The 21636-nt window shown below is 41.2% G+C and overlaps 1 protein-coding gene across 6 annotated transcripts in view; it reads right to left on the bottom strand.

Annotated features, from left to right (window-relative positions):
• The window catches only part of ELF1 (E74 like ETS transcription factor 1), a 91293-nt gene that overhangs the window by 16564 nt on the left and 53093 nt on the right, over positions 1-21636 (bottom strand). For all 6 annotated transcript variants that reach the window (XM_082053799.1, XM_082053800.1, XM_082053797.1 and 3 more), the window contains exons 3-6: positions 15761-15935; positions 7742-7849; positions 6954-7118; positions 2407-2490 (exon numbers count right to left, since the gene is read on the bottom strand). In XM_082053799.1, coding sequence (XP_081909925.1) covers positions 2407-2490; positions 6954-7118; positions 7742-7849; positions 15761-15935 — 532 coding nt within the window. The remainder of the gene's footprint in view (positions 1-2406; positions 2491-6953; positions 7119-7741; positions 7850-15760; positions 15936-21636) is intronic.

A 21636-nucleotide genomic window follows, 5' to 3' on the forward strand; every position in this document is an offset into this window, starting at 1 on the left:
ACACACATATATGGAAATCCATCACACCTGTTCAGTGTTTACCATATATAAAAAAACAGCATTAAAATCACAGATTATGATTATTTAACATATTACAAAATTTTCATATTCGTCTTTTTTTCTGAAAACACATTTAAGGAGTCCAAACTCATAACTAATGAGACCCCCTTTTCCTACTTTTTTTAAGGCTTTTGGTGTCTGATGTTTTGGACACATGGAGCTGCACATAAGCTTCTTAGTGATATGCTGTTACGTCTGAGAACGGAAGAAAAAACTCTTTGTGTGAAAGTATCACCTCCCACTAATAGCAATGCAAAAACACAGCAAGGACAGCGTGTGCACATTTCTTAAGTTTCACAGAAAATGATGCCCAGTGCATGAGGTGACAGGATCTCTTTTGTTTGCTTCAGTTTAACCCGGCAGGTTTTTTCAACTTTAACAACCGCCGGTCTGAACTTTTTTTAACAAGAAAAAGTTTCTTATAAATTAAATCTATATTCTGAAAATATTCAGCAAAGTCACCAGCACTGGCAGTACCAAAAGTTAACAGCTCCTTCAGCAGGTGGAAACTTGAAAAGTGACCACTCCTAGGGAAAAAAACCTGCCTTTGCAACAAACCTCTCCCAATTTACACAAAACCTTGAGCCTGTTTGCCTTTGGATACCCTGAAGGCAAAGGTTAAGACTGCTTAGGAAAGACACAAAATCAGACAGGAGGGAGAGCATTCCCAGCCACTTACCATCTAATCCAGGGTGCTTTTGTTGTAGTCTAGACTAAAAATGCTCAGCAGCATCAAGGCAGCCTAAAAATTTGTCACTGCTTAGCCACTGAAATTCACTGTGAAGAGGGCTGTCTGCCAAAACGGCATCTGCTTTACTCACTGGCAGAATTTTTAAGCTCCTCTCAGTCACAGAAGGAGAAGAAATATGTAGAAAACTCAGTTTTCTCCACGCATCACATCAACTAACTATATGGATAGACTGGTATTTTAGCATACATGTTCTCCTTAGGGGAACACTGTGGATACTGCGAGTCAGGCAACTCTCATGATTTTCTAGCTGCTTCCCTGCCACAGCTGGTTATATTAATATCCCTTGTACTTCAATTCTATGTTCCTCAAAATGCTAAACAAATGCTTTTGTGGTAGCTTTTCTCCTAACAGGCAGTGGTTTCAGACAACACGCTCCTTTTAAATTCCTTCTGTATTAGCAGTTTTGTAACAATGGACAAATGTGAAATATGGTGTATCTTTGCTATCATTAACAGAAACATTAGACTCTTAATTTTGTGGCTGCCTGCTTTAGTATTTCGATTATTTCATTTGAGTACTACCTGTAGGTTCCTGATACTTTTCTTTCATTTTTTTACATAAAAATCAGGTTTTAATTTAAAAAAAAGCCACAAGAACACATACTCAAAATTGCTGGCATTAACCTGTTAAATATTTATTGCTTGCAAACACGTCTTCATTTCCTGTTATTGCAGAAAATCCCTCTTCAAAAGAAAACAAAACCACCCATACTCATTCTTTTGATATCAAGAAAGTCTGACATTCTCATGCCAACACCTTCCAGGTTTGGCTGGGCTTCCCTCCTGGCAAGCGCTGCCTGCACGCAAGCACCCCGGTCCCTTGGCGTGTGTGAGGGCATTTGTGGTGGCCACGGGGAGGTTAATTTCCAGCTCCCACGGAGCTCAGCAGAACTCAGTGGGGTCCAGGAGGCGCACGAGCTGCCATTCCAACACCAACCCCAGGCTCAAGTGCAGGACTCAGAAGCAAAGCAACGGAGCTGCTGACAAAACTGACAGGCACTACTGAACAGTGCAGTCTGGAGGACATGATTTGTCATATCAGTTACTTGGTGCTCATTCTCCTTCTTCCTTTTAAATACAGGAGGAATGAAAGAAGGATCAAAATCCCAAGTTTTCTGCCCATGTCTTGAAGCTGCGTTACAACTTTCCTCAAAATTCAGGGCTTGGTACTTCCTGCTGCCAACTGGGAGCCTTGGTGAGCTCCTCATGCAGAATTAGACACACAAAGAGGCAAAATGTTTTCAAAGATCATCTGTCAAAATAACCACAGCCCAAGAGACCCTAACACAATGGAAAGCGCTCCCCAAGACTTCACTGAGAACACAGCAGGCTCTGCGGGAGCTTGAAGAATTTCCAAGAACCCTCGCTATTAAAGTGACAAATGTTACTCTCCCTAGGAACTGGGTATTTTACCAAGAAATCTCATGCACTAATTTTTTACTTGCCTTGAGATATTAACTGCCCCCTGAACATAAGATCTGCTTTTACATCACAAGAAAAAGGTGAACATTTTATTTTTGCATCACAAATGTTTCCTTTTTACAGGTCACTCAGAAACAATGTTCTTTTAAATTCAGTGACAACTCTTTGACTTACCCTTTCCATCTTTGTTTTTCTTTTTCACAGATATGTTTGGAGTTGTAGTAGGGGACTCAGAACGAGATGGTTTCGGCTTCTTCCCTGAAATAAACCACCAGTAAGTCAAGCTGCAGCATAAAAAAAAGGAAATTAAAAAGAATGAGGACCTAAAAAGGGAAGAGATTTGTTTCCCCAATTCAAAGAGGATTCAATTTCTAGTAAGTTATGGGCTCAATTCAATTCTGAACTTTTTCAATTTCTACAGCAGGGTTGGAACCTCCACATTCTTAGCATATTTCTAGTAAAGATTATGCTCATTTTTCCAAAGTCCTTGTACCTTGGAAATTTCTGTGGCTTTTTAGATACTCTTTAAGAGCACTTACAACAGAAGAGATGAGAAGAATAAGCTATTAACTGTGGGCAAAAGTTTAAATAGGAAAAGCTAGATAATACACAGAGCACTATCTTGTACACTCATTGCCAAAATGGAATGTAGGGATAAAACAAGATTGTCTGCTTGTTTCACAGAGTTGAAGTCTCCCCTGACAGCCGCAAATGATACTGTCACGTGAAGGAAACATTTTTCAGTCCTGTTGTCTTTTACCCCTTTCACAACAGTGGCTACAACTAAAGGAAAGTCACTTGTTTGTTTAAGACCAACAGAACCAGTAACAGACTCTGAAAAAAAAACCCAGTTTTTAAAATCATAAACATAGTGGGTCTACCTGGTGAGAAACACTGACAGGAAAAAATTTGTTACAAAGGATGGCAAGAATGAAGAGCATTCATTTGAAAATGTTGAGAAATCAACTATGTAAACATAGTGGAGTAAAATAAATTAAGTCATGCTGAAGTATTTTTCAGTATAAAACATTGAACCTATTCCTTTATTAGTTCCCATTCCCTGCAATGGCAGCATTTATGGGTAATGTAATTAATCAGAAACCTTCAGAACCTTCTTATGAAATAAATACCTCTCTTATGAGGCTTTGCAGTGATGCCTTAGTACAATGACAATACCTAAACTATTCATGTAGTACCTTTGCTGTTTTGAGAGGCAGAACAGACCAAGCAGATATGAGACTTGGAAAACATACTTCTAGTCCACATAACCTATTGTCATAATTGAGGATCTAAAGAAAAAATATTTTTCTTTTTCTCTATTTATCGCATTTTCAAAGCAATTATGCTCTACAGAGGCAAGACGAATAGGCCTGCGCAATTCCTTTAACTATGACATTTCACCTTTGCTTTTGTTTTTAGGGGCTACTTTAGTAAGGAAATGACTCTCTGACCTCAGCCTAGACTACTTGAGGACATCCTATTCAGACAATCCTCTACCAGAAATCCATCCAAAATTAGAAATCAGTGAAGAATGTGAAACTTGTTTACAGAAAGGTATTGATGTTACTGCTCTATATCTGGGCTGGAAATACATAAGATGATGGTTTTAGACTATGTCGTGAGCTATAATCTCCAGGCACTGACTGATACCATCAAAAACAGTTAAGAGAGACACACAAGATCTTTCTCGTTTGTCTAAAAATTGTTTTCTAAAAGCACATTAAGCATCAGCATGCTTCCTCCTCTGGTTCAATAGAACATGAGTTTGTTACCTTACAGAATACACCACTAAATTCCTTTTTAGGAGAGAATTTTATGAAGAGGAAGGATGAAGAATGTGCAAAAGCTAAGCATTATGTGGGGCTACCGTACTTTTGTATGGCTAATCTAATTTATAATTTGTATTTGCACTTTCCTATTTCCATGGTTGCAAATCACTTTGGGTTAGAAATTCATGTTACAAATTAATGTGATATTTAGAAAGTGAGATGTTTATCCTGATGAAATATTTTATACTACACCAGGAAAAGTTCAATACATTTTCTTGCACTGTTTTCTGTGGGTTTTGTTTAAAAAAAAGTATGTAAAAATATAGGTAACAGTATCTATCAAAAATATAATGTGTATATAACTTATGTGACCACCTACTGACAGATACCTCCCACAGCAAAACCAGGACTGAAGGTATTAGTATAGCAAATTTCCAAGTTTCTTTCTCTGATATCCCTTTGTTTTTCCTGTCTTTCTGATCCATAGTTCAGCAGCTCAGTGCTCAGGCATTCATGAGTACCAGCATCACACTGAGCACGGTTTTGGAGTGGAGCAGATGGGTGGATACAGCTCTCCTGCTGCAGCAATAAGGCCCAGAAGCAAAGGAAGTGAAATCACCCCATTGCCTCTGGAGAAGATTTTCTTGGAGGAGCTTTACATGGTGGTGCCATTATTCAGGCTCAGTTATCCGGCAATGCTCTGCATGATGCAACCCTTGAAGTTTAGCTGATGGGTTATATATGCCATATGTCTACAAAATTACAAGTGATATGGATAGGGTAAAATGACCATGGTCCTTTGCTGTGCCACAAAACTGACTGAAGGAAGGAAAACAGATTGCACTTAAAAAACAAACCAAAAACAAACCAAAACCCAAAAAGAATCCCACCCACACATTGTACATCATCCTAAAGTGCACTACAAAATAAATAATATTTTGCAGTGATTGTTGTACACCAATGCTTTACAAATCCCTGGACATTCTGAATTATAATACTACGTCAACATAATTCAAACCATACCATCTACCTCATTAAGTCTCAACACTGAAAATTAGTAGTTAATGAAACACTGAGCTGATGCATCTTTTCTGTGTTTTTCTATCCAATGAACTGTCAAAAGCAAACACACGTTTGCTGTGAAGCAACTGGTTTTCTAACCTACAGCTAAGGGAGGAGGAAGGAGTGGGAGTAAGCAGAAGCATGACATGAAAGAGGGTATGAAAGTATAAAGCCAAAGAAGTTAAATGTCTGGCAGACAGCAGCTCCTTGTTTTGACCCACAGAGCAGCCAGCGATAAAAAGAAGAAGAAAAGACATGAACAAACCAAAAAAAAACAGTTTAAAATCCTCTTATGGTCGGTTATCTCACAGTAGTGCGCACAGCACGGTAGTTTCCCCAGCAGCGCTGTCGGGGCAGCTGCTGGTAAAGCTCTGCTCCACAGCAGTTTCAGTTCAGCTTTCTGATGGGAATCGGAGACTTCCTGACCCACACCCACCCCTACCAGACCTCGTGACACACGCGGGGCTCAGGAGGCTTCCCCGAGATCTCCACAGGTTGTTATGCTCTCTCTCACAGATAACAACTCCCAGCACTTGGGACTAGAAGCAAAAGTAGCAGCAAAAATGCACTCTCCTTCGGCAGGAGTATGGCTGGGTAGCAGGAGCCCTGTTCTGGAGGCTTTTGTTTCACAGGGGAACCTGTCAAAGTTCTCATGCTCTGACTCAGGCCTAGGATTAGTTCCAGAAACATAACTTTTTTGTGGTTTTCATTTGTTTGTTTGTTTTTGGCACCTCATAACCATAGAATCATAGAATAATTTTGGTTGGAAAACACCCTCAAGATCATCAAGTCCAACCATAACCTAACTCTAGCACTAAACCATGTCCCTAAGAACCTCATCTAAACTCCTTTTAAACACCTCCAGGGGTGGTGACTCCACCACTGCCATGGGCAGCCTGTTCCAATGCCTGACAACCCTTTCCATGAATTAATTTTTCCTAATATCCAATCTAAACCTCCCCTCGCTCAACCTGAGGCCATTTCCTCTTGTACTGTCGCTTGTTATTTGGGAGAAGAGACCAACACCCTCCATGCTACAACCTCCTTTCAGGTAGTTGTAGACAGCGATCAGGTCTCCTCTCAGCCTCCTTTTCTCCAGGCTGAACAGCCACAGTTCCCTCAGCTGCTCCTCATCAGACTTGTGCTCCAGACCCTTCACTAGCTCGTTTGCTCTTCTCTGAACTCACTCCAACACCTCAATGTCTCTCTTGTAATGAGGGGCCCTTACATCTGCCTGCACTGCATGACTCTTTCCCCCTGCAGACATCAGCTTCCATGCCTTTGATGGGGTCCACGTTGAAACTGGGTGGGAAAACAGGAGCAGAAGGTCTGGCTATCACCACTTCATTACTCTTTGGCATAGCACCAACCCCGATGGAACATCACTCAGTGAACACTGTGTAAATGTTATCTAACACCAGTGGGAATAATGCTTACTATAGCATGCAGCTATTAAAAAAAAAATAAACATTCATATTCAAGAAAAGCTAAAAAACGCTCCTCATTCTCATCCAGTATTCTGAACAGATCAAGTATCTTTAGTTGAAGCTAAATAAGAGCTAATTAAAGTAACTCAGGATTCACAGTAACAAAAGCTCTATAGCTTGTATTGCAACTGTACTCTGAAGAAAAAAACGTAAACAGAACAGACAGAGATTTGTTTCCTGTGGGACAGGCCATCATTGCTGCCTATGCAACACCATTACTGTCTAAACACCAGAATCCGTGCTCACCCTACCCAGTGAGAAAACACCTTCCCTGTATTTCTAGCTGAGCCCACTCAAGTATTTTGACCTGACACCTGGAATGGTTCCAGACACCCACAGGGGAGAAGAGCACACCACCCACTGCTCTCCTACTCCACACCACTGTTCCCCAGTAGCATCTTACCTTTTTTCTTCTTCGGTTGTTCAAATTCTGGAGTCTCTGGTGATTCAGCATAAGGGTCTGGGGTTTGGTGAACTTCCACCACTTCAGGGATCCCATCAAGTGTGACTGACACGTGTGTAATAGGAGCCACCATATCATCATCTTCAGTTGCACCAAACATAGTTGCTTTAGGGAAAGGGACAAGAGGATTATTTTCACACAGCCACGAGGACTTTTAAAAGCTCTTTTTTTAAACAGCAAAGTTTACATATAGAATAAAACAAAACTATGACACTTAAGGTCTTCATGGGAGAAAAGACTAGTTCATAATGAAATACATCCACCCGCATTTAACACAACCAGAAGTACTATTAAAACAGAACAACTTAATGATATAAGGATACAACCCACTCCCCCAAAAAACACAATTATTTGGTGATCACGCATTTTTATTCATGTTTAAGGCAATCTGCAGATGTAAGTGTACATTCTCTTCTCTTGGCAACATAAACAGACTAATCCTTTATCAGCCAAGCAGAACACTGCAATCTAAACCACTTGACTTCATTCACACCATCCCTCTGCAACTTTTCTTACCTGTTCATCTCTGGCATGGCAATGAAATCTTTCATTGCATACAACACTGAATTTCTGATATCTATGTACGTATCTATCTGATATGTATGCAAAGGCTACCTGGAGCAAAACAATCTTGCCAATTCCATGCAGCCATGCTGCACTGAATCCCTGCTTCTTTCACAAATAAACAAGGCAAATGCAGGTTGGATTTGCTCTCATAAAAATCTTACTTATTCTTTTTTCATCCAACATAGGACCAGGAGAGTCCATATTGAGAAGTGCTTCAGCAGCCTCAATTGTTTCCATTGTTTCATCTCCATTATGACAAGATGCTTCAACTAAAGGCAAGAGAGAAAAAATTAATTCTTAACAAGTTATGAACTGGACTTAAAGCTTAACATGATTTTCATTCCTCCTTCATTTCTAGAAGAGGTGGTAAACACAGTCTTCTACCAGATAAGTAGTAATGAGTAAGCTGGGGAGAAAATGCACACTGCAATCATTTCATTTCTTTAATACACTGCATTTTTCAGTTTGTATGTATCGAAAAACCCCAAACAAACAAACAAACCAACCCAAAAACAACAGCACAAACCCTTTGTTTCTGCCTCATCTTTCTAACCCCTCTTTTTGCTGATCAAGCACATGCACTAAAACACAATACCAATGAACCCTAAGAAATATTACTACCATAAATAATATTCCAGACAATATCTTTAAAAAAACCAAATAAACCCAATATTGCTAATTTCTTCTTTTAGAGAACTTCTATTAGAGATCATGTGATATAAAGGTGTAATGGAATCATAAACTATTTAAATCCCTGGAGATTACAGGCAGGGCTAACAGCACAGGCTCCAGGAACACGGTGGAAAGCAAACATAAAACACAAAAGCAATACAGAGGGCTGGCAAACTTCTCAAAAATTTTGACTACTAGACAATCCCTCATCAGTCTACTGATGAGCTCCATTGATGAGCTCTAATGATGACCTTAATTTTTAATTAAGGTCATTTGAACCTATACTCCAGAAAATCTAATAAAATGTCATTTTGTAAATTAACAGCTGTCCAAGAAGATAATATTGGTTTGATTAGAGGAGTACCTTGCCAGAGGATTTTTTTTTCAAAACAATTGTAACATGACAAATAAGTTAGATGCTAGTTCCAGCACCTGGTACTGTAAACCTTCAGAAACGTTTAACACATTCTTTTAGAAATTACTCTTTGTTGGATGGAAATGCACGGCCCAGGCTTCCTGATCCTTTGACAAGAATTTGAAGCTATGTTGGGGAATTCACGTGCATCTATCAAAGCAACACAAAGGGCTGCATTCTTATTCCCCTCCCTAGGACACCAATGAACCTCAGTTATTACTTTCTCAGTCCTGTAATGAGTCAGCTTCACATTCTCTCCCCCTGTTCAGCTTTGAGGAATTTTGGGTGGAGCACTCAAAAAAAAAAAGAAGAGACTGACTGACAGAACAAGCAAAAATGCACCATAAAACAATACAATGACCTTGGAACACTTCTTCTTCCCACGGAAGAAAGGAGTTTACGCCAGAAAGCAGAACTTCTGTGCTTTTTTAAAATAAAAATCACGGTAACAAAGCACCCACCCCATGAGCACTAAACAATCACATAACTAAAAAAAAACCCACCAACACAAAACAAAAAAACCCAGTTTCACCCCAAATGTTTACAGCTTCAGCAATCATATCAATAGGAGAGGGCAAAGATGACTGCAGACATTCACACATCAGCCCTAACTCCTCCACCCAGCTGTGATTTCCAGGCAGCACACAGAGCTCAGGAGAAGCCTCCTTACCTTCTGGATTTTTCTTGACCTCAGTCCTACTATGCCCCAAGCATCAGAGGCTCACGCCAAGACACAATAAAGTAGAGACGGTTGTCGGGATCCCCTAACTCACCCAGCAACTCTCCCTGTTGTCCAGAGGATACCCTCCACCCCACACCTTGCACAGACATTCAGCCAGTTCGGGACCTGCACCTTCTGGCTGACATCTCCAAACAGGCTTAAGAAATGAGAAAGGCAGAGCTGAGGAGGTGAACAGCGTGAAAAGAGACAAGGGGAGGTTAGTGAGTGCAGACTACGGTTATGGCTTGGAAAGCCGTAGAGCAAGACGGCAGCAAACCGCTGACAGTTTTGTTATGCAGCTTGCAGGCTCAGGAGCTCAGTCCCAGAGCATCTTGTCCTCAAGAGACAACCAGCATCCCTGGGAAATGCTTGGGGAGCTGAGGAGGAGGCTGGACCAAATGCAGCCATGCCCGTGCTTGGCCCTGCAGTACCAACTTGATCACATCTGGTTCTACGTTTCATCTGGATGGGAACTTCCCTATAATCTAACATAACAAAGACCACGATAAGGACATCACCCTAAATACAGGCATACAGCAGTCCCAAGGCAGCTGTCGGCAGTTCTGGCGTTGTCTGAATGGATGGGAAGTTCAGTCGCCATGATCCAGCTCAGCCGAAGCCACTGAGTGGGGCTGGGTGACGGTGCCACATAAAACCAGCAGCAGCAGCCCCTGGTCCTCAGTGCTGTGGGTGGGGAGGAGGGAGCAGCTGCTGTTTGCTCCTTCCCCAGCAAGAGCAAACCCTCCCGCTCGCTTTTGGGTGCTGAGGTGACAGAGCAAAGTCAATTCTACACTCTGAGTAACAGCAGTCAAAGCAGAGGTCACCAGCTTCACATCGCTGTTACACCGTGTGGCTAGAAGTCAACCATCTGTATCCCAGATTAATGAAAGGAACTTACAACAGTAATATAAATAATTACTGAAATTAATATAATTTGATGCTCACCAAAGTGTATGGAGTGCCACGCAGAATGGAGTATCCACACAGAATGACAAAAATGACCACATTAATGCTCTTGCTGACACCCTTCTGCATTAATGCTCTTGCTAACACCCTTTAAGCCTTCTCTTAGAAGATGACTTCACAAGATGGTTCAAGCCAAATTAATATTTCCCTGTTGCTGAAAAAACAAGGGCTGTGGTTCTTCCTCTTATCTCTGCCCCTGGTTCATGACCCAGGCTCCTGTCACTTAACACAAGCCAGGCTTCATGTTTTTTTGATCATGCAGCAAGACAATTCAGCTTTAGAAAATGGCTGAAGAGAAGTTTTTGTGATTTTGCAGGTTTAGCAAGTTGAATAGTGAGAACCCAAGAGCTAACACAAACAAGGTGTGGTGTACTGCACAAAGGAGATGAAGCACCCACCTCTCTGTCCTACTGGCAGCAAGACACTAATTCATGTCCCTCAAGACAGTGCTTGCAGATAACCCACTCAACTACCAAGGGCAAGTTGGTGTCTGTTATTTTAGTTTTCCTCTTAATGTTGCAAAACATTAAGAGCACAACATTCTGGAGCACAAGTCTGATGAGGAGCAGCTGAGGGAACTGGGGCTGTTCAGCCTGGAGAAAAGGAGGCTGAGGGGAGACCTGATCGCTGTCTACAACTACCTGAAAGGAGGTTGTAGCATGGATGGTGTTGGTCTCTTCTCTCACGTAGCAAGTGATAGGATGAGAGGAAATGGCCTCAGGTTGAGCGAGGGGAGGTTTAGATTGGATATTAGGAAAAATTAATTCATGGAAAAGGTTGTCAGACATTGGAACAGGCTGCCCAGGGCAGTGGTGGAGTCAGCATCCCTGGAGGTGTTTAAAAGGCATTTAGATGAGGCTCTTAGGGACATGGTTTAGTGCTAGAGTTAGGTTATGGTTGGACTCAATGATCCTGAGGGTCTCTTCCAACCAAAATTATTCTATGATTCTAAAAGGGTATTCCAATCACTGACAGTTACAATATAGGCACAAATTGAAGAAGAATTGGGATGAAACAGCTTATTTGTTACACTTCAGCAAAGTCACGGCTGGAAGAATGGTGGTGTTGGTGGAGGTAATTTCTAAGCAGCATCAGATTTCAAGTGTTATTTTAAATAGGTAGAAATTTTAAAAAGAGAGGGGGAAAAAAAAAAAAAGGAAAGGAAAAAAAAAAGGAGGAAAAAAAGGAAAACCACACCTAAAAGTAACTTAATTTTTTCCAGGGTACTCTACAGGTTCTTGTTTATCTGAGCAAGCCACAAACATAAGCCTTCGTATCTGCACACCAATTACAGCCCAGTTACTACGAACTCGTGTTCACTATGAATCAGCGCTGGCCGTGGGCACAAGGCTTGCCCAAACACGGCTCTCTGCTGCTCACTTGATGGGGACAGAAACCCCGCCTCACGCTGGAAGGTCCCCGCCTCTGCCCAAAGTCCTGCTTTCCCTGCTCCTGCCCAGCATCTTTTCTGAAAGCTTTACCCTGTTCCTGGGAGTCCCACCTTGGTCTCGTCACCTCCCGACAGCACGAATCCTTGCCCAGGCCGAGCTAAGGGCTGCTGGGCTGCTCACAGCCATGTTTAAATTCATGTCTGGTTTTACTATGGATAAAAACAGGGACCGCAGAGCCTCCAAGTATCACCAGAAGAAATCTAAAGTTCTTAAAAATAGAAAAATATCCATTAAACACAAAAGGCGCCCACTTGTGCAGAATAACTGGCTGTTCAATTTAAGCGATTGCTTTTTAGTATCAGCTGTGAACTGACTGTTAACTGATACTGAAAAATAATTTAAGAACACAGGTATTTCAGGAGACCTACACATTACCCACCCTTCATTTTCTCTTTAAAATAAGGCTTTAAAATTTGTGAGGATAATTATCTCGTTGGGGAGCTATAGGGACAACTCTCACTGTTTTCAACCAGATGCTACATGCAGCAGTGAATAATTTCTTTATGAAGTAACTGAAACCATACCCATTTTTTTTTTTTTTTACAACTGGCCCCTCATAAACTAAAAATCCTCACAGATTAACACTGTGAGGTTCTGTTTCCACCTAACTACTCCTTTGGGTTTCTTTGCAGCATCATAAATGATCACCAAAGGCGCTGGGTTTGTGCGGGACTGCAGCAGCCAACATCTCTTTGCCTTCACTCTCCTACCTGACCAGCTTCACCACACGTACAAGACAAATGCCAGCCAACTTCAAAATGCTGTAAAATAACTTCTGAACTGGTTATTGAGCACTGCTATTGATCCATGAAGATGCACACTTCCACACTCCTGATTCAGACCAGTGCACGGGGCATCTAAGTGCAAATTTTCTATCCCTCCTCCCTCATCCCCATAAAATGAGTCAGTGCAGCCACTTCCCTGATGCTTTCAAAACAACGCCAGAATAGGTGAACCACAAAGTGGCAGAGTTTGATTAACTGTTATTTTTCCAAATTAAACTGGCCAGACATGGCAAAGGTTAAAAAACCAAAAAAGGTTTCAGGAAGTTACATAATCCAATTAGTTACTCTTTCCTATGCATCTTATAACTGTAATTAGTTACATTAAGAAGGTAAATAAAGTGTAGCAAATTGTACCATCTGACAAGTTGGCCTAGAATTTATTCTGCACAAAATATTATCCCCTGTATTTTTCAGAGGAAAAACCCAAACCAAACACTTCAATATTCTCTTTAGAGATAAAACTTCATTCAAAACTAAATGTTCCAATTTATTTTCTTAATCGCCCTTTACTACATGACAGTTAATCATTTAAAGTCCCATAATACTGGCAACAAACTGACCATATAAATTACCATCGTAGTTTTTTCCAGGGAAAAGTACTTTTAAAGAGGACAGTGATTAAGAAATGTCTGCCTATTCATTATAAAAAAATTAGAGCGTGAGCATTAATGTAACTACATAGCTGGCTGTTGGCCATCTGTCAGCAAGGTTTCACGTGTAACAGATGCTGTTCTTACAGTTTTCTGCAGGTTATAATTTATACTATAGTTCAGCCATCACCCATGTGTGATAGCTCAGGTTTTGAAGGGCTGAAGCTACAACCTATAAACGGAAAAACCTACCAGCCTCCATCATTCTGCAGACAGAACCCTAAAAAGTAATTGCTTCAGTTTCAGGAGGCCTACTGCTGATTTCTGTTAGTTCAGGAGAAAAGAGCAGTTTAATATATGACAGAGTCATAAGATGGTACTGAAAGAACTGCTAAATTAAAAAAAAAGGGCAAATCCTGCATATTAAGCAGGCATTCCTCTGTAACGTTTAGTCACAAATGGTGGTGGTTTCAGTTTCATTTTGCTGTGAACTTCAGTCCTATGAATATTTTAACGTGGAATTAGTACAGTCTTTATAATGTCTGATCCTTTCTCAAAGGCGTAACGTGAAAGCAACTGAAAAGATCGGTACAAACTTCAAAGAGCAAAACAACCGGTTTCACCACTGAGACAAAACATGCCATGCAAACAAACAAACAAAAAAAATAAAGAAAAGAACTCGGGAACTTAAGGGAGGGGGGAAAAAAGCAGCTGAAAAACAGAATAGGTGGGAAATTTATTTATGATTAGTACCATTTCAGAGGCAGCTCATGGGAAACTGCGCTCGAAACAGGTCTTCCCCATGGCAGCCCTGCAGGTCAAGCGGGCAGCTACGGCCACAGCCGACGCTTGCAGCAAGCAGGGAGGTGACATCTGTTCCACAGTGACCTTTCCTCACCTCCTGTGGGTTGCTTTTGCACCCCTGGGCCCCTGAATTCTGCCCCACTAGAGTGAATCACGATGGCTCCCTGCCCGAAAGCCAGGGCTGAGCTGCTGGTGCTGGTCCCTGCCCGGCCTGGGCTCATCCGCTCCCTTTCCAAGGAAAAACACAGCACTAACCGGAGCCAGCAGGACGGAGGGTGTGAAACAGATAATTAGTTAACATCTCATTCACAACAATAATCTCTGCAAAGTGGCAGCTCTGGTTCGCTAAGGACTTCGCCTTTAAAGAAAACCAGATTGCTTGAACTACAATGGGTGATGGGAACAATACCGTGCTTGTCTCTCTCCGAAGTATCGCAGAAACCCTTGGACAGCATCGCGTACAAGGATTACATATTTTCAGTCTCTGGCAGCAATTTGCAAACCCTTCTCATGTGAGCAGCAACAACAAAAACCAACGCTAACAAGAACATTCAAAAAAGTGGAGTTTCACAATTACTCATGCTAGTAAAAATTCACACATAATATATTACAGTGAATATGGATTCGCAAAAATGATCCGCTATGAAAAATTTCACACAGCCACATTAAGTCGTGCTTAAGTAACACACTGAGGAAATGCCAGTTGCAGTGTGAATAATTAATATGAATAGCGAGTGAATAGCTGGCAAGAGGTTTCAACTTGAAATAATGTCTAAGTATGTAAAACTTTTTTGAATAATCAGCTAACTTATTTGTACAGTCATAGTCTGTTCACAGATAATTCACTACTAAGAAAAAAAAAAGCCATTTTTATCAGATAAAACCACTTACTGCGAACAGCTCATGTCAATTTACTCTGTGAACTGTTCCTCATGTCAAGTTTTGTTGAGCTTTTGTTTTGCTTTTGGTGGTAGAAGATTATATCAGAGTGCGCCTTTGGAAATAATGTCAAAAGCATGACTGAAACCAGCAAGCTGTCTCCAGCCCTGGAGACAGGCCAGGTGTGAAGCCCAATGGCTGAAAGAAGATGCAGAAAGAAATCCTCTCCCTGTGAAGTATCTACTCCATCTTTCAGACTCGTTCTGCAAAAATGCTTCAACTACATGCATTCAGTGAGGGGCCGTTTTTTTAAAAAAATGTACTATATCTTTGAGCTTCCCTCTTGCGAAATGTTTTCTCTTTGGGGCTACTTTTTCTAACAGAACTTAAACAGAACATCTGTATTTTAGGCATTAATCATTATGAGAGATCCAGAATGAATACTATGCTGAGCATACTTACAGCAGTAAGTCACGCTAACGTGCACATTTTATGGCTAATTGTATACCCTCGGGAAGCTAAAAGCAGTACATCTACTCAAGCTGCACATTCCTGCTTTTTGATGTGTATGTTTACTTAGGTATATACCAACCATTAAATAAGAGCAAACAAATGCTGTGAACAGCAAAGAAAAATCTCGTAGGTACTGTGACTAGGACTCTGTCTTAATCTCTGTTGATGGATGAAACTCTTCACCATTATCAGCTGTGCAGCTGGGATTACAAGCCACCTGTTAACAGTATTAATGCCATTTTCTCTGTCTCGTACAGAATTAACAGCATTCAGAAGTACTATAATTTTGTTTCCTGTTGTTTTTTTGTCATTAAGCTTTTTTCTACCATTAGCCACAGCCATCTTGGTGCAAAACCATGGCACAGAAACGTTTTTATTGCCGACCTGTGAGGGTGATGTCATCATCTTCTATTATTTGCTCTTCTGCAACGTCCAGAGAGTTCTCAGTGATCATGTCACTGGGTTCATCCACGCAGGTTAAGCCAGAGTAGTTGTGTAGGAGCTCTGCGCTAGGAACATGCTCCACGATGACAGCAGGGAAAATAGATGGATCACCAAGCTGGGGGGTAGAAAAAATAAAATTAAAATAATAATTAGTTTAGACTACATCTCATCTAACCACTTGCTGATTAATACTTCAACAGACCTATGCCACATCACTTGAATATTAGACCTTCAGTACCAAAAAATAAGATGATTTTTAGCATGTAAAACCAAGCAGCAGCAGGGTCTCACTATGGGCCAGAAGCTGAATATCACTGTAGTATCTAATATACTGATTTTACTCCCATAGGTATGTCCTGGTTTTGTTAAAAACAAATTATCTTTTAGTGGATTTTCCTGTCAGCTGAAGTCCTTTTACTAACTGCACTTTTCTGAAAACTAGATACATGTTTTGGTAGACATAGCAATGGAATGCAAGGATAGATGCACATCCTGCGAGAGCAGTGAACTAAAACAGGTGACCAAAAACTGACCAAGTATTCCATCCCATTCACGTGATACTTCATATAAAAGTGGGAGATCACGAGGATCTCATCCCTTTTTCCTTATGGCCAAGATTAGGAGAGGACCTTGCGAATCATCCCTGCGAAGTGAGGCCTAGTGAGAGACTGAATCCAGTCCTGGTTGGCTGCAGAGTCCAGTCCAGGACTTCCAGGTGCCAGCCCTATATCTGCCAGAGCAGTTGCTGAGACTTTCAAGATTGGTTTTGTAAATTTTGTATTATTTTCTCTATTTTATTAGTAGCATTAGTAAAACATTTTTAATTTTTTCCAACTCTCTTCTCTCTGTCCTTCTTTTCCTCTCAATCGCCTGTCCTTAGTGGGAAGGGGGAAGAGGGAGGGGCTAAAGGGGGAAAGGAGGAAGAAGAGGGGATTAACAATACATCTGCCATGGTTTATTGTCACCCTGCAATCAAACCTTAACAAGGTAATACCAGACTCCCACGACACTATTTCGTAGTATAAAAGCTGACAATACAGAGGAGTGGCACAGCACAGTAAATACTAAACACTGCTGGCAGTAATACCCGGCAAGTAATTTGCTGCAAGGACCTTAATCTTTTGCTCTTCCCATCAAGCTGGGGGTGCAGGAGTCCTGTGGCTGTCAGGACTGGATGAAGCTCTCAGAAGAACCAGGTTTCCCATGAGACACTGTTTGAAATCACTATTTTAAGAGACACTTGCTACAAGAACAAGGGATGCAACAGGGAGTACTTGATATACATGCCGTAATACTTTCCCTCTCTAATTCTCATGGCTTTAGTCACTTGGCATTACTTCCCCCAAGCTTTCCTTCCTAAGTCAGCTTTCAGACATCGTCCTTCTGTCTCAATAGTTACTTTGCATCAGATATAGAAAAGGCAGCTGGGAAAACAGAAATCAAGCTTACCAGTAATAATAATAAGATGCATAGTCTCTGAAAAGGCGACCATTCAACAGAAAGAGGTTTTCAGAAAATACCATTTATTACAGACACAGTATCTTCCAAAGTGAGTCTTTTAAAATGTCATTTGCAGGAAGAAAGTTGTAGCGGATGATAGCAGAGCAGGCTCCAAGAAAATCTAGTGTAACTCTAAGGTTCTCTCACTATCAAAATAAATCACATTATGAATGTGGCAAGCTTAAAAACAAGAAAACAAGTGAAAAAGTTCCCAAAACATGCTTCTGAGAAAAACAGTATATATACATATGGTCTCATCCTACACAGAAGAGCACAGATATGCATGGATCAAGCAGGGGTTTTTTATTTAAACACACAAGGAAAAAATAAACAAACAACGAAAACCCAAACAGACAATCATTTGATTGTGAGCCTGCTGAGGGACCGCTCATGTCTCAAAGTCTTGTCACCACACACACCACCACCAGTGGAAAAAGGGCATCAGAGCTCCTGGCTCATCACAGACAAGGGCTATGGGAATCAGCCTCTCCTAAGGGAAGAGTCTGGAATGCAAGTACCAAAAGTGGAAAATGCAATTAGAAGTTTTAAAGGGCAGTAATTATCACTTAAAATTGCTCTGTGTTCTGTAAAACATGTCTCAGCAACAACGGTGATAAAGGGCAACCAGGTAAAAAGAACAAATTAAGAAAAAAAGTAGTATTTCTATGGGCTTCTATCGAAGACAGTCTGCAAAAGACTCCAACAAAAGCAAAAAAAAACCCAAGAAATAACCTACCTACTCTACCAAGCATAAGCTTCAAAATAGATTAACATGGTACGAGATCAATAAAAATGAACAAAGGACAGACCAGCTAAAGCTCTCTTGTGCAACCACGTTGCCAGATGATGGGCACATATCGAGTCAAGCAATGGGGCAGCTTCTTCTTTGTATCTTCAAGGCCACCTCTACCTATCTCGCCAGGACTGAGAAACCAGGAATCATCAGTGGCCAAGAGGTTCCCACTGTTCCTCAGGAAGAATCATGTTCACATTTTGCATTCTGTTCACTGACCCAAACATCCCTGATCCTACTTGCCTCGAAGCAAGAATAAATAAATAGATTTGATTAAATAAAAGCCACAGTAATAAAAAAGATGAAGCACTGTAAAGAGAGAAGAAAAATAAAATACTGCATGCATTTACAAAAGGTTTTTTTCAACAATATGTTCTATAAACTAGAAGGAGGATGGTCCATTACAGCCTCATTATCGAGATACAATTAATAGCTCAATTTCAGTAATATGCTACAGTACATAACTCTGGGGATGCACGTTATGTATCTTGTACACCCATATATATTAACTACACAAAAAAAAAAAATTAAAAAGGATTATATACGACATTCTACTGAGGCTCCTGTCACCTGCAAGCAAGCAAAGCACATGTTTTGCAAGTACCTGTTCAGTATTTTACTAAGCAGGTAAAAACTACGGATTTTAGGTAGAGAAGACACAAGTCAGGAGACTTCAGTCTTCTGATCCTGCTTTAGTTCACGGACACTAAGGGTGAGGTTAATCTCACCTAACTTTGGACAGCTGTGGTGCAGACACTTGGACTGGAGCTGGGAACCCCAGGTTTCCTTCAGAGCCATCAGAGAGAAATGGCTGTTTCTAGGGCACAATTTCCCTGCCCAGTTTTACGCTCCTGTGCGTGAATCATGCCCTAAAAATGCCTGTTCCTCTCCACTGACTTAAAAAGGGTGGAGGAGTTGGAGTGTCTATTTCTGATGCAGGCATCCATCTCCTACATGTTCATCACCAAATGGCCAGCTGCCTCCCTGCCACGTCATCGAAAAGAGAAGCTCCTTCCTCCCGCCTTCTGCTGCTGCACCAGCTCGATAGCTGCAGGGTCTGCAGCAGCAGATCGAGTTGTCTGTGCTCACTATCAGCCTCATGTTAGCTTCTTCTGGATAAAAAAGTTACTCTGGCTCAGTGCTGTCCTTCTCTAATGACTGACGCTCACGTTGCTGACTTGGCCCCTGAGACGCAAAACCACCTCCAGTGTTGCTGTTTTCTTTAGTGGGGACAAGTCATAAAAAAATGTTTCAGAACCATAAAGGAAACACAGATAAAACCAACCGATTGTCACACGTTTCCAGCGCAGCTTCTCAAAGCCCTATTTGTATCATACCCTACTCACCACTCTGCTGTGAAACTGAAATACAAAAGTCCAAGTACACGTGTTACCGAAACACGCTTCACCGCTGACCAAAATGTTCCCCACGGCATTGAATACTGCTGCTCTCACGCATTTCAGCGGCAGTTGGTTTCATCTGTATGATCAAATGTGATCTTCTCTGCAAGGCTAAACTGTATTTTGACCATGTCTAGAAACAACCACCACACACGTACTCTGACACGGTTACTGTGTCTGTCTCCAGGCAGAGAAACCCCCATGCCAGGGGAATACCTCGGTGCTGGACCGTCCAAGGAGCTTGGTGACACAGTATGCTTCCCAAAGACAGAAGACACACAGAAAAGCATTCCCTCATGATAAGACACATGAAATGTGTTTTTCTTTAATTTAATAATAGCTTTGAACTGGAAGATTCAGAGTAAACGTCACTTCTTGTGGCCTTTTATGTCAAAACCATTGTTACACCTGCTTCCAACTCATACCTTGCAGAGGTACAACGCATGGATTTTCTTTCTTGCCACAGTTGTGAAAAGGAAAGACTGGAACAAATATACGATATGCTTTCAGAGAGAAAAGCATTCTGGCAACTGCAATCACATGTAATTTGAAAAGCATTTTTGCAGAAACCGCCGTCACTTTTTTGTACAACACTTGCAATTGGTTATCATTTCATTAACAAGGATTTCATTCAGTTTTAAAAGCTACTACTAATGTATGTTGATGTCTATATGACTGCTGAGAGGTACAAAAATCTCACATCAGCATTTTTATAATGTTCTTGATGTCGCTGAAAGCACCTGAATCCCAACGGAGAGCCAAGCTAAAGCTTCCCATAGCTCTGTTGGTGTAAGATATATTATACCTTTGTACACATTTAGAACTGCAGAAGAGCCCGTGTTTACCACGGCTCCCTTTGATGCTAGCGTGTAATGAGAATATACCCAGTGAAAACATGAAACCACTAAACAAAACTAGGCAAAATTACCTTGGTGACTAGAAAATGGGCTTTGGTTTTGCTTTTTTTTGAAGGTGCCAACAGCAGAGGCAGCCTCTTGACTTTAAAGGCGTTCCCATGACCAGCATCTGAGAAATTATCAAGTTTCACAAAGGGATGCTGGAAGCACATTAATGCTACTTGCTTTCCTGAGGAGACAACCTCATTATGGATCTCACAACCATTCCGTTGAAGTCTTCATGAAACTGCAAGTGGATAAGAGAGGGACTTTCTACAGGAGCTGGAAATAACCAAAAAAATGTAGACCTTGGCCTTGACCAGGTGACCTAATGTTTCAGAAAGCCCCTGGCAACACCAGGGAAGGTGGAAGAGCAAACCAAGGCATGAGAAAACAGTGCAGAAGTTACGGCCCAACCTAAGGGCTTGGACCGCTCTTCCTCAGAAGAACGGAAGAGAGAAAAGCTCCTCAAGATACAGAAGGTGCCTTCAGGCACAGGTTGCTACATGTGTCAGAGAGACTTGAGAGAGGATCTGTTGGCAGAGCTGTCACGCTGAGGACCATGCTACCAATTTAATGGTTGTGATGGTTCAGCCAGGTGTCCCTGGCACTACTGAAAACTTCCTATGGAGGATCCAGCCTCTGCGGCTGCTTCTATCCAGCTTATTAAATGAAAAATGTCCTGATCAAATATGACATTAATGAAGGACTAAATGAAAAGACATTGAGAAGAGAAGCTGTAGACATGAAGAAAAGCAATTTTAGGCAGCGGCACTGACTCAGCAAAATCTTGTAGGAACTCCTGCCCAGTTTTATGTGTGCAGTCTCTCTCTCTTAAAAAAAAAAAAAAAAAGGCAAACTCTCTATTTAACCAGGATCTCTGACATCTTGCAGCAGCCAGACAGACTATCAGTAGCATTAGTGTAAGCCACTTGTTCCCTTTTTAAAATTACAAGGATATTTTCATCACATTTATTCCTAACCATACATGCAGAATGTGATAAATGAATGCTACAAGAAAAAAAAAAAAAATTCTGAACTGAAAAGGATAACAGTGATAAGAGAGAGCATTTCCCGTTCACACGGGGCCACGTGAGTGAGTCCCTCCCACTGGCGCCTGCCCCTGGCTGAATGCTTACGTTTGCAAATGGACTGTTCATAATTTACGGTGGTTTAACCAAGACTTGAAAAAAAACCCAGATTTTAAAAAATAGCCATGAATTATGA

This window comes from Streptopelia decaocto (genome assembly GCF_964273445.1).
Source record: "Streptopelia decaocto genome assembly, chromosome: 1".
NCBI lineage: Eukaryota > Metazoa > Chordata > Aves > Columbiformes > Columbidae > Streptopelia > Streptopelia decaocto.